Source organism: Chlorocebus sabaeus, chromosome 16 (genome assembly GCF_047675955.1).
Source record: "Chlorocebus sabaeus isolate Y175 chromosome 16, mChlSab1.0.hap1, whole genome shotgun sequence".
Lineage (NCBI taxonomy): Eukaryota > Metazoa > Chordata > Mammalia > Primates > Cercopithecidae > Chlorocebus > Chlorocebus sabaeus.
In genome coordinates, this window is record NC_132919.1 from 36816164 (window position 1) to 36830342 (window position 14179).

Genomic DNA, 14179 nt, shown 5'->3' on the forward strand with positions numbered 1-14179 from the left:
ATATTTTTTAGTGGAGACCGGATTTCACTGTGTTAGCCAGGATGGTGTCGATCTCCTGACCTCGTGATCTGCCCTCCTCGGCCTTCCAAATTGCTGGGATTACAGGCGTGAGCCACCACGCCCGGCCTGCTATATTACTTTTCAAACCATTATTCTGACACGTGGAAAAAAATTTTTTTTTGTTGTTTTTGGAGATGGAATCTTACTCTGTTGCCCAGGCTGAAATGCAGTGGCACGATCTCAGCTCACTGCAACCTCTGCCTCCCAGGTTCAGACGATTCTCCTGCCTCAGTCTTCCAAGTAGCTGGGATTACAGGCACATGCCACCACACCTGGCTGATGTTTGTATTTTTAGTAGAGATGGGGTCTTACCATGTTGGCCAGGCTGGTCTCGAACTCCTGACCTCAGTTGATATGCCCACCTCCGCTTCCCAAAGCACTGGGATTGCAAGCATGAGCCACTGTGACCGACCCGGAAATAATATTTTTGAAAGAGCTGTGTTACTGATTTTCTGAGTTTAGCTTGTTGCATGGAAATACTTATTGGCCAAAAGTAAATTAAATGCTAGTATTTTGCACACGCACACCGTTATGGTTTACAGCCATTTTTCTTACATTTTTTTTTTTTGGCGGGGGAAGGAGTGTTAATAGATGTCTCCTTGTCAACATTGGTGCCCTATAGACACTGATGGTAATTACCCAAGTACAAATGTAACAAAGGTGCCTTCTAGTGGCTGCCTGCTGGAATTGCATTTGAGTCTTGCAAATCATTTTATTCACTGGGGAGATCAATTTTTGAGTACAGTGTGTATGAAGCACTCTGCTGTATGTACAAACACATCATCTTTGCCCTCATGGAGCTTGCAGTCTAGGAGAGGATTGAAAAGCATTCATTAGATGATAACAAAAACTGAAAAACAAAAACAAAAAAAAAACTTTTTTTTTTTTTTGGAAACTGAGTTTCATTCTTGTCACCCAGGCTGAAGTGCAGTGGGACGATCTCGGCTCACTGTAACCTTTACTTCCCAGGTTCAAGCAATTCTCCTGCCTCAGCCTCCCATGTAGCTGGAATTACAGGCACCCGCCACCACACTCAGCTAATTTTTGTATTTTTACAAAATACAAAAATACAGCAGTTTCGCCATGTTGGCTAGTTTGGTCTCTAACTCCTGACCTCAGGTGATCTACCTGCCTCAGCCGCCTAAAGTGCTGGGATTACAAATGTGAGCCATGGCGTCCAGCTAAAACTGAGAATTTTTAATTTTTCTCTTTTTTTTTGAGAGGGAGTCTCACTCTGTTGCTCAGGCTGGAGTGCAGTGACACGATCTCGGCTCACTGCAGCCTCTGCCTCCCAGGTTCAAGTGATTCTTCTGCCTCCGCCTCCTAAGTAGCTGGGACTACAGGCGAGCGCCACTGCACCCAGCTACTTTTCGTATTTTTAGTAGAGACGGGATTTCACCATGTTGGCCAGGCTGGTCTTGAACTCCTGACCTCAGGTGATCTGCCCGCCTCAGCTTCCCAAAGTGTTGGGATTATAGGCGTGAGCCACCGCACCCAGCCTATTCTTCTTGTATGTACTAATGAAAACCTAAAATAAGGATATTTCACTTAACCAGAGAGGCCGGAAAAGTGATATTTGAACTGAGTTTTGAAGAATTACTGGAGGTTAAGGAGGAAGAAAGTGTGTTTTAGGCATAGAAAACAGCATTTTCGAAAAGTTCAGTGACAGGAAGAAGCATAGTGACATAGGAACTCTGGTGAAGGCCATTGTAGCTGGAACAGGGATAAGGAAATAAGAGATTTGGTTAAAATGAGAAAATACTGCATTTTATAGGCAGTGGTAAAGAATTGTATTTGGCTGGATGTGGTGGCTCATGCCCATAATTCCAACACTTTGGGAGGTCAAGGCAGGTGGATTGCTTCAGTTCAAGACCAGCTGGACAACATGGCGAAATCTCCCCTCTACAAATAATTGGCTGGGTGTGGTTGCACGTGCTTGTAGTCCCAGTTACTCAGGAGGCTTTGGTCGGGAGGATTGCTTGAGCCCAGGAGGCTGCAGTGAGCCAAGATTGTGTCACTGCACTCCAGCTTGGGCGACAGAGCAAGACCCCGTTTCAAAAAAAAACAAAAGAATTGTGTCTTTATCTTAAAAACAGTTGTGAACTATAACAGAGTTGGAATGGGAAACAACCAGATTTGTGTGTTTTTAATTGTGGTAATATATACTTAGCATACACACAACTTACTGTTGTAAGCACGTGGTTCATTGATGTTAAGTACAGTTATACTGTTTTGCAACCATCATCCACCATTTATCCTAGATTTGTGGGGTTTTTTTGTTTTTGTAATTTCAACTTTTAGATTCAGGAAGTACATGTACAGGTTTGTTACATGGGTATATTGCATGGTGCTGAGGTTTGGGGTACGGTTGATTCCGTCATCCAGGTAGGGAGCATGGTACCCAATTGTTAGTTTTTCACGTCTTCTCTTTCTCTCCCTTCTCCCTCTAGTGATCCTCAGTGTCTGTTGTTGCCATCTGTATGTTCATGTGTACCCAATGTTTAGCTCCCATTTATGAGTGAGAACATGTGGTATTTGGCTTTCTTTTCCTACATTAATTTGCTTAGGATAGTGGCCTCCAGCTGCATCTGTGTTGCTGCAAAGGACATAATTTCATTTTTTTTGTGGCTATGTATTATTCCGTAGTGTGTATGTACCATATTTTCTTTATCCATTTCACTTTTGATGGGCACCTAAGTAGATTCCTTGTCTTTGCTATTGTGAATAGTGCTCTGATGAACATTTGAGTGCATATGTCTTTTTGGTAGAGCAATTTATTTTCCTTTGGATGTATACCCAGTAACAGGATTGCTAGATCGAATGGTAGTTCTGTTTTAAGTTCTTTGAGGTATCTCCATACTGCTTTCCACAGTGGCTGAATTAATTTATATTCCCACCAACAGTGTATAAGCATTCCCTTTTCTCTGCAGCTTTGCCAGCATCTGTCATTTTTTGACTTTTTAATAATAGTCATTCTGACAGGTATGAGATGGTATCTCATTGCGGTTTTCATATGCATTCTCTAATGATTACTAATGTGGAGCTTTTTATGATTCTTGGCCATTTGCATGTCTTCTTTTGAAAACTGTTGATGCCTTCTGCCTACTTTTTAATGGGGTTATTTGTTTTTAAACTTGTTGAATTGTTTAAGTTCCTTACAGATTCTAGATAATTAGTTCTTTGTCAGATACATGTTTGCGAATATTTTCTCCCTTTCTGTAGGTTGTCTGTTTACTCTGCTGATAGTTTCTTTTGCTGTGCAGAAGCTCTTTCATTAGGTCCCACTTGTCAATTTTTGTTTTTGTTGCAGTTGCTTTTGAGGATTTAGTCACAGATTCTTTCCCAAGGCTGATGTCCATCCAGGAGTCTTACAGTTTGAGGTCTTACATTTAAATCTTTAATCTACTAGGTTTGTGTTTTAAAGAGAGAATTTTAATTGCAATTTTGAGAATGGATTAGAAGTGTAAACATTGTTGGAAGTTCTCCATGGGAAACCACTCAGAGGGGTGCTGAAATTTGCTAGGTGTAAGGACCACTGAGTGTCTTGTGTACTGCTGGCTGCCATGTGCCACAAGAGCAAGCAGAAAATATACTGGAACCAGAAAGCAGGCCTCCTCTCTTCTGGTGTGTGTCCCTTCAGCACCCTCTACTGAGGAAAAAAGGGAATTGGCTGTCTGCCAATGTCCAAGGCACCTCTCAGGACCTGCAGAAATGTTCTGTGATCCTACTTTGGTGTACAAACACTAGATCAGTAATAAAAATCCTTAGTTAAAGGCCCAATTCTGATCCTTACCAGTTATTTGATATTATATAGAATCACACAGACTCTTTGAACTGATAAAACAAAGGAAAGTGGCTCTGAGTATGAATCATCTGGTGAGTTTGTTAAAAGGTCAGATTCTAGAGACTTTTACTAGCAAATTTGAAGCAACTTGAGCATCAAAACAAATTATAACAGGAATAAGTTTTAAAATATTGAATAAAAAAGAATCTGTAAGTCTATATAGAGATGGATTATATTTTTGTGATTTGGGTAGCCAATTTGTGAATTGGGTAGCCACCCTCCCATAGTAGATTCAGAGAGACTCCAAAGAAAACTCTTTTTTTTTTTTTCCGAGATGGTGTCTCGCTCTGTCATCAGGCTGGAGTGCAGTGGTACCATCTCGGCTCACTGCAACCTCTGTCTCCTGGGTTCAAGCAATTCTCCTGCCTCAGCCTCTCAAGTAGCTGGGACTATAGGTGTGCACCCCCCCCCCCCAGCTAATTTTTGTATTTCTAGTAGAGACAGGGTTTCACCATGTTGGCCAGGATGGTCTCGATCTCTTGACCTCGTGATCTACCAGCCTCAGCCTCCCAAAGTGTTGGGATTACAGGCGTGAGCCACTGTGTCCGGCCAGAAAATTCTTTAAAAAAGACTTTCAGCCGGGCGTGGTGGCTCACGCCTGTAATCCCAGTACTTTGGGAGGCTGAGGCAGGTGGATCATGAGGTCAGGAGATTGAGACCATCCTGGCTAACATGGTGAAACCCCCATCTCTACTAAAAATGCAAAAAAATTAGCCCAGTGCGGTGGCGGGCACCTGTATTCCCAGCTACTCGGGAGGCTGAGGCAGGAGAATGGTGTGAACCCAGGAGGCGGAGCTTGCAGTGAGCCAAGGTCACACCACTGCACTCCAGCCTGGGCGACAGAGCAAGACTCCATCTCAAACAAAACAAAACAGAAACTTTCAGGCCTGGGCACAGTGGCTTATGCCTGTAATCCCAGCAGCCTGTAATCCTAGCACTCTGAGAGGCCGAGGCGGGTGGATCGCTTGAGCTCAGGAGTTCGAGATCAACCTGACCGACATGGCAAAACCCCATCTGTAGAAAAAAATACAAAAAAATTAGCTGGGCACGGTGGCACACCCCTATAGTCCCAGCTACTTGGAAGACAGATGAGAGAACTGCTTGAGCCTGGGAGGCGGAAGCTGCAAGGAGCCATGATCGCACCACTGCACTCCATCCTGGGCAACAGAGTAAGACCATGTCTCAAACAAAACAAAACAAAACAAAAACTTTCTGGGGTTGGGAAAGAAGAAAAGAACCAAAGTAAAGTAAAATAAACTGTCAGCTAATAAATGTAGTTAGAATATCCCAATTCTATCATCAGTTTATAACCATTATGATAATTGATTCATTCAGGAATCATCAGTAGAAGCTAAAATATGGCATATTTTGGTACACAACAGGATATTTCACAGAGCCTCAAACTTTCACCCTACAGACTACTCAGCAGTTACAAAAAGAAAATTGCCTGAGTGTGGTAGAATAGCATCCTCATGCTTAGGAGATAAATGTTGAAGTATTACTATTTGGAGGTGAAGTGTTTTGAGCCTGTAATCTAATCTCAGATGGTTCAGCAAATAACTAAAACCAGTTCTATCCACAGATTCCAACATTGTCTGCATAAAAAAATCCCAAATAATCTTCAGAAGAACTACTGGAATTAATAAGTGGATTCAGCAAGTTCACAGGACCCAGATTCAGCCTACACAGTCTATCATATTTTTATGTACTAAAAATGAACAGTTCATAATGAAATTTAAATAAGTATCATCTATAATTGCACCCAAAAAAAACCCATGAAATACAATTAGGTATAATTGTAACAAACTATGTTTAAGATTTATATGCGGGAAACTACAAAATGATGAAAGAAATCAAAGAAATAGAAATAGACCATATATCTTAGTCAAAACCCACAGTTTAAAAATTTAAGTTAGAAGAAACAATCCGTTCTTCTGAAAACGTATTGTGGTTTATCGAGAAAGAGAGATTGAGGTCGGGCGTGGTGGCTAATGCCTGTAATCCCAGCACTTTGGGAAGTCTAGGAGTACAGATCACCTGAGGTCAGGAGTTCCAGACCAGCCTAGCCAACATGGTGAAACGTGTCTCTACTAAAAATACAAAAATTAGCCAGGTGTGGTCGTGGGCACCTGTAATCCCAGCTACTCAGGAGGCTGAGGCAGGAGAATCACTTGAAACCAGGAGTCGGAGGTTGCAGTGAGCCAAGATCACGCCATTGCACTCCAGCCTGGGCAACAAGAGCGAAACTCTATCTCAAAAAAAAAGAAGTAGATATTGGCAAGATATTGGAGACTAGTGATTTGGAAGTTGTCAGTAAAAGAGTTGGAAACTTGAAAGGACAGTTTCACCAAAGCAATGTAAATATATGTGTGTGTGTGGGTGTGTGTGTGTGTGTGTATACATACGCACACATATATATATGTAGGTAGGTAGATAGATAGGTATCTCCAGAAAGATAAGAATATAATAATAATAGTCCTTACAGGGAAAACTGGAAGGGCAGTGATGAGAAAGGAGAATTTTCACTGTATATATACCCTTTTGTATCTTTTGGTTTTCGTACTATGTGGGTGTATTACATAATATTATAAAATAAAAAGGTAGACCCAGTACCGTGGCTCATACCTGTAATCCCACCACTTTGGGAGACTGAGGTGGGAGGATTGCTTGAGTCCAGGACTTGGAGACCAGCGTGGACAACATAGTGGGAACCCCATCTCTACAAAAAATAAATTAGTTGGGCCTGTTGGTATACACCTATAATCCCAGCTACTTGAGAGGTTGACGTAGGAGGATCACTTGAGCCCAGGAGATCGATCCTGCAGTGAGCCATGATTGTGCCACTGTCTCCATGTTCATTTTTATTATTTCATCAACCAGGGAGCTTTGTTTCGCTGGTATAATGAGGTAAGTGTGTCTTTGTGAGCTTATCTGGATTATAATTAGCTTTTAGTGGTTGCGTGTATTCTGTTTTGCTGCCGAGAGGGCTGAATTGCTCTTTGAAGAGTCTGGTTAGCAATGATTTTGCTACTTTCGAGTGGGAGTAATTGATTTGAATTATTCTTTCCTTGGACTCCCAGTATGTTTGAATTGCCAGTATTTCTGATGGGAGCTAGTGAGGAAGTTTAAATAAGGAAAAGGACAAAGCTCTTCCTCTTATTTAACAAAAAAAAAAAAAAAAAAAAAAAAAAAAAACAGACCTACTGAAAGGGGACAAAAATTGTTTAACCTCTTGTCTGAAAATCTTTTGCTTTTAATTTAGGCCTTTCCCCTAAGTAGTTCACAATAAACAAAAGAGGCAGAAATTAATGTTTTCTTCTTTCTGTCTCCTCTTCCACGTTTATTGGAAACAAAAGAAAAATTTATATTGTTTCATTTATGTTGTCTTATGTATTACAGAAAAGTAGATGGTTTCTGTAAATCACTTTTATTTTCTTCTGTTTTAGTTTTTTTGATCTTTTTGATGGCTTAGGTCGACTGAAAGTTCTTTTCTCTTGAGCATTTTGATGTTTGTATCTAATAGGTTTAAAGGCAGAAGTTTAGGCATTGTTTTTATGTGGAGCTAATCAAGGAGAAGGAGAAATGTGTAAGAACTTTCTTTTTCCAGCTCAGTGAAAGAGAGAACTGTTGCTCTCCAAAGATTGGTCATATGGTTGGTAAACAGCATTAAAATGCTGGTTTTTATATTTTGAATTTTCTTCCAAGTGACTGGTACTTGTTCTGTAAGTTTTGATGTAGGTACTTTACTGATCTAGAGATTAACAGGAAGTTTGCAAACAGCCATTGGTACTTCTGTTTGTAGGATAAGTTCTCATCTTGTCCTTTTTCTTCAAAATTAACTTGATTATTCCTGGCCCTTTGCGCTTAGCCTGTCAAATTCTACAACAATCTTTTTGGGATTTTGGTTAGAATTATATTGACTTTGTAGATTATTTTGGGAAGAATTGACATCTTTATTATGATAAGTATTCCTATCTGTGAATCTGATTGGTTTCTTCATTTATTTAGATTATCTTTTTAATGTTTCAAAATAGAATCTATAATCTTCATAACAGGTATGTATACCATTTGTTAAAGTTGTTCCTAAGTACCTTACATTTGGTTCATTGTTAAAATTAGATTATTTAAAAATTTATATTTTCTATGTATTGCTATTATATAGAAATGCTGTTGACTTATATATTGAGTTTGTATTTAACAACTTTGCTAAACTTTCCTATTGTAATAATTTCTTTTTGGCTTTCCATGTAGAAATGAAATTATCTGTAAATAATAATAGTATTATTTTCTCCTTTCCATTTTTATATCCTTTATTTTTATTATCTTTCTCTGCTGGGAAGGACTCAGTATAGTATCAGAAGAGAAACAATGGTACGAGGCATAGTTTTCTTATTTCTACATTTTAAAGGGAATACTTTTAACATTTTACCTTTAAGTAAGCTGATTACAGAATTCTGGTGGATATATTTTATCAGGTTAAGGGAGGTCTCTTTTATTCTTAGTTTGCTAGGAAATCTTACCGTGAAAGGAGTTTGAATGTTATCAAATGCTTTTCTGCATCTGTTGAGATGAACTGTGTCGATTTTCTCTTTTAATCTGTTGCTGTTGTACTATTAGCTTTCAAGTAATACTTCTTGCTTTTTCTGCTGCCTTCCCCCAGGTGATTTGTGGAGCTATGATTTCTTCAGTGGTGAGTTTGTGGTGTCACCTGAACCAGACACAAGTGTCCACACTCTTGACCCTCAGAAGCACAAGTATATTATATTGGGGAGTGATGGGCTTTGGAATATGATTCCACCACAAGATGCCATCTCAATGTGCCAGGACCAAGAGGAGAAAAAATACCTGATGGTGAGAAGTGATTCAATAATTTGATATTGTTGTCTAAACATTGTTTTGGTACTTCTGTCAGAATCTTGAATATGAACTAAGGACATAGACCTTGGGTAGATTTTTGCATTTGCCTGGATCTGCTAGTGGGTAAAACATAGGCTTTGTAGCTCCTAATCATTAGAGGAATGAGACAAGAAATATATAAGTGAAACCTAATAACAAAACACACAACCACTGACTTCAGTATAAATTGGCCTATGGAACACTGCTAATTCCTTATTTTTTTAAATGACATATAATTCGCATACCATAAAATTTATCCTTTTAAAGTATATAATTCAGTGATTCTTAGTGTAGTTCACAAAGTTGTACAACCATCACCACTACTTCTTTTTTTTTTGAGACAGAGTCTTGCTCTGTCACCCAGGCTGGAGTGCAGTGGCATGATCTCAGCTCACCTAACCTCCGCCTCCTGGCGTCAAGCGATTTCCCTCCCACCTCAGCCTCCCGAGTAGCTGGGATTACAGGCATGCGCTACCTCTACCCAGCTAATTTTTTTGTATTTTTAGTAGATGGGGTTTCATCATGTTGGCCAGGCAGGTCTTGAACTCCTGACCTCAGGTGATCCACCTGCCTCGGCCCCACAAAGTGCTGGGATTTAAGGCATGAGCCACTGTGCCTGGCCTCCGTCACCACTACTTCTACTACTTTTTTTTTTTTCCTCCCAAGAGATGAGGTCTCACTACGTTGCCCAGGCTGGTTTAGAACTCCTAGGCTTAAGCAGTCCTCTCACCTCAGCTTCCTGAGCAGCTGGGACTACTGTGGTGCTGTGCCCAGCTCCTAATCTCAAAACATTTTCATCATCATCCCCTAACAGAGCACATGGAAGTATCTGGAATCAAAGACCCAAAGATGGGTTATCCTTAGAAAAGATGATCTTTCTCTCAGATGGGAGGAATAGTAAAGCTGTATTTTGAGGTGGAAGGAGGGGCAAATTGATTGAATTTTTGTTAAATTGCCTCCATTCAGTACAGGCGCAGTAGCTCACACCTGTAATCCCAGCACTTTGGGAGGCTGAGACGGGTGGATCACCCAAGGTCAGGAGTTGAGAGACCAGCCTGGCCAACATGGTGAAACCCCACCTGTATTAAAAATACAGAATTAGCTGGGTGTGGTGGCACTCGTCTATAGTCCCAGCTACCTAGGAGGCTGAGGCTGGAGAATCGCTTAAACCTGGGAGGCAGAGGTTTCAGTGAGCCAAGATCATGCCGTTGCACTCCAACCTGAGCAATAACAATGAAATTGTGTCTCAAAAAAAAAAAAAAAAATTGCCTCCATTCATTCACTCAACTAACACGAGGTATTAGGTACAGGGATTGCAAAGGTAAATAGAATATGGTCCTTCCTCAGCACTTACCATATTATTATAAATAGAATATATAAAAAACTAACAATCCCATTAAATCATGAGTTTTTTTTAAGGTGAGAGTCATCTTGATTCAGTTTTACAATTTCAGGGCCTGGTGTGTTGCATTTAGTCGGAGATTATCAGATATCAAAGAGTAACATAAAGACTGTTGTGTCTAATGGATTTAGAATTCTTTAATGATCTGAGAGAGATCATTTCAATGGCATAAAGACAAAAGCCAGTTTGTAGTGGGTTGGAAGAACCTATTTATGAACCCTAAAGTGTTTTAAGATGAGTATTGAAGGAAGCATCCGTATAATACATAATTAGAACAAGTCTTATGAGACCTGGGAGAGTGAGACAATAGAAAATATCACAAGATTGCATGGAGGCTTCATGGAAGAGAGTGATATTTGAGCAAGAAATTTTGCAGGCTTGATCTGAGCAGCAGTGGTTTTTGGAAAAAACACAAAGAAATACATGTATGCCAGGTGCAGTGGCTCAACCCTGTAATCCCAGCACTTTGGGAGGCCAAGGCAGGTGGATCACTTGAGGTCAGGAGTTTGAGACCAGCCTGGCCAACATGGTAAAACCCCATCTCTACTAAAAATACAAAAATTAGCAAGGCGTGGTGACTCACACCTGTAATCCCAGTTACTCGGGAGGTTGAGGCAGGAGAATTGCTTGAACCCCGGAGGCAGAGGTTGCAGTGAGCTGAGATTGTGCCACTGCACTCCAGCCTGGTATCAGAGTGAGACTCCATCTCAGAACAAGCAACAACAACAACAAAAAACCCACAAAGAAATACATGAGTACTAGAATTGACAGCTCGTATGTTTTTAAGGAAGAAGAATATGATGACACCTAAATTTCTAACTCTGGTGACTAGTAAGCTGTTATAAAGAAGAAACATCATTTAGGGAGAGATGGGGAAGGTAATTATTTCAGACATAGGCATGTTGAGTTGGAGGTACCTGTGGTTCATCTAGATAGATATCTTCAGTAGGCAGTTATAAATATTTGAGACAGAGGGGTGGCATGCTCCTGTGGTCCCAGCTACTCAGGAGACTGATGTGGGAGGGTTGCTTGACCCCAGGAGTTCAGGGCTGTAGGGCGCTATGATTGTGCTTGTGAATAGCCACTGCACTCCAGCCTGGACAACACAGTGAGACCCTCATCTCTTTAAAAATAAAAACTTGGGAAGGAAGCCTGGAAATACTAATTTGACAGTTAACAAGAGTTGTGTAAATTGTGGCAATATATGCACTTAGAGAGACTGTGTGGTTTAAGAGCACACAATATTAGGGGGACTCAAGTCAGCAGAATTCTAGTGAGCTGAGGGAAAGAAATACAGGTAAGGTAGAGGAAAATGGTTTATATAATTGTTTTCATGGAGCATTGATGGGAAGGGAAACGGGCACACTGAAAAAGTGAGAGGTAAGGGCTCTTGGAGAGTGATGAACCACGTGCCGTGGGGAATGTGATAGATTCATGAATTAGAGAGTAATGCTGCCTTTAAGCAATTCTGAGGTGCATATTTTCTTTTAATATCTACGAAATTGGAACACTTTTTACAAATAGTATATCATAGTTCAATTAACAGTGTTTTGTTTTGTTTTGTTTTGTTTTGTTTGAGACGGAGTCTTGCTCTCTCACCAGGCTGGAGTGCGGTGGTGCGATCTCAGCTCGCTGCAACCTCTGCCTCTCGGGTTCAAGCGATTCCCCTGCCTCAGCCTCCCAAGTAGCGGGGACTACAGGCACGTGTCACCATGCCTGGCTAATTTTTTTTTTTTTTTTTTTTTTTTGAGATGGAGTCTCGCTCCGTCCCCCAGGCTGGAGTGCAGTGGCGCGATCTCGGCTCACTGCAAGCTCCGCCTCCCGGATTCACGCCATTCTCCTGCCTCAGCCTCCCGAGTACCTGAGTCTACAGGCGCCCGCCACCATGCCCGGCTAATTTTTTTTTTGTATTTTTAGTAGAGACGGGGTTTCACTGTGTTAGCCAGGATGGTCTCGATCTCCTGACCTCGTGATCTGCCTGCCTCGGCCTCCCAAAGTGCTGGGATTACAGGCGTGAGCCACCGCGCCCGGCCCAGCTAATTTTTTTTATTTTAGTGGAGACGGGCTTTCACCACGTTGGCCAGGATGATCTCCATCTCCTGACCTCATGATCCACCCACCTTGGCCTCCCAAAGTGCTGGCATTACAGGCGTTGAGCCACCACGCCCAGCCGACAATGTATTTTATTTCTTTTGTGGCACATAAAATGATGCATCCATAACACCAGGCTCATGGTATTCTACATGAAGAAAACAGTCTAAGTGATCCAGTCAGAGAGTTAGAAAAAAGAGCACCAGAGTAAAACCCTTCAAAATAGGAGGATGAAAATAATAGAGCGGAAATTATTTAGGGAGATTCACAAAACCCAGAAGGGCAGTCCTTTAAGAAGACAAATAAGGCATGATTGATTGTTTCTAGTTCAAGAAAACACAAAAAAGTTTGAGTGGACATAACTACACTTAAAAATAGAGATTTTTAAAACACACTTTAAAAAATTCAGAGTATACTATACATATAAAATTTACCATTTGTACTACTTGAAAGTGTACAATTCAATAGTAATAAATACATTTGTATTCTTTTTTCTCATCCTTCATCCCTTCCTCCCTACTACCCTTCCTGACTTCTCATAACCACAATTCTACTCTCTGTCTTTGTGAGATCTTCTCTTTTAGCTGCTACATATGAGTGAGATCGTGTCTTTCTGTGCCTGGATTATTTTATTTAGCATAATGATCTCCAGTTCCATCCATGTTGCTGCAAATGACAGGATTTCATTCTTTTCTATGGCCAAATACTATTTCATTATGTGTGTATATATGTATACACCACATTTTCTTTATCCATTCATGTGTTAAATGGAAGTGACGTAGGATGATTCTGTATTTGGACTATTGTGAATAGTGCTGCAATAAACATGGCAGTGCAGATACACCTTCAGTGTGTTGATTTTCTTTCTGTTGGATATATGTATAGTAGTGGAATTGTTGGATCATATGGTAGTTTGCTTCTGTCTTTTTTTTTTTTTTTGAGGAACCTTCATAGTCTTCTTCATAGTGGCTGCACTAATTTACATTCCCACTAACACTGAGGGCTCCCCTTTCTGCACATCCTCACCAGCATCTGTAGTTGCCTATCTTTTTGATACAAGCCATTTTAACTGGGGTGAGATAACTCACTGTGGTTTTGATTTGCATTTCTCTGATGATTAGTGATGTTGAGCATTTTTTTCATTATCTGTTAATCATTTGTATGTCTTTTGAGAAATATGTGTTTTAGATCTTTTGCCCATTTTAAAATTGGATTATTTGGGGTTTGTTTTGTTCCGTTGCTACTGATTTGAGCTCCTTAAATATTGTGGTTGTTAATTCCTTGTCAGATGGATAGTTTGCAGATGTTTTATCCCATTCTGTGGATTGTCTATTCACTTTGTTGATTGTTTCCTTTGCATTTTAGCTTGTATTTTAATTTGTCTAATTTTGTTTTGGTTGCCAGTGCTTTTGAGGTCTCATGCAAAAATTATTTGCCCAGAGCCATGTCCTGGAGCATTTTTCCAATGTTTTCTTCTAATAGTTTCATAGTTTGTGAGATCAAAGTAGATCTCACAAAGAGAGAGAATAGAATTGTGGTTACCAATTTTACCAATTGAGATCTTAGATTTAAGTCATTAATCCATTTTGATTTGATTTTTGTGTATGATGAGAGAGAGGGGTATAGTTTCATTCTTCAGCATATAGTTATCCAGTTTTCCCACTACCATTTATTGTTGCTTTTGGCACCTTTGTTCAAGATGAGCTGGCTGCAAATTGCATGGATTTATATATAGGTTTTCTATTCTGTTCTATGGGTCTATGTGTCTGTTTTTGTAGCAGTACTGTGCTATTTTGGTTACTGTAGGCCTCTAGCATAGTTTGAAGTCAGGTAGTGTGATGCCTCCAGCTTTGTTCTTTTGGCTTAGAATTGCTTTGGCTATTCAG

General features: G+C 40.3%; 1 protein-coding gene across 1 annotated transcript in view; it reads left to right on the forward strand.

Annotated features, from left to right (window-relative positions):
• The window catches only part of PPM1D (protein phosphatase, Mg2+/Mn2+ dependent 1D), a 68103-nt gene that overhangs the window by 41640 nt on the left and 12284 nt on the right, over positions 1-14179 (forward strand). The window contains exon 4 of the mRNA XM_008011203.3: positions 8565-8755. Within this exon, the coding sequence (XP_008009394.2) occupies positions 8565-8755 (191 nt within the window). The remainder of the gene's footprint in view (positions 1-8564; positions 8756-14179) is intronic.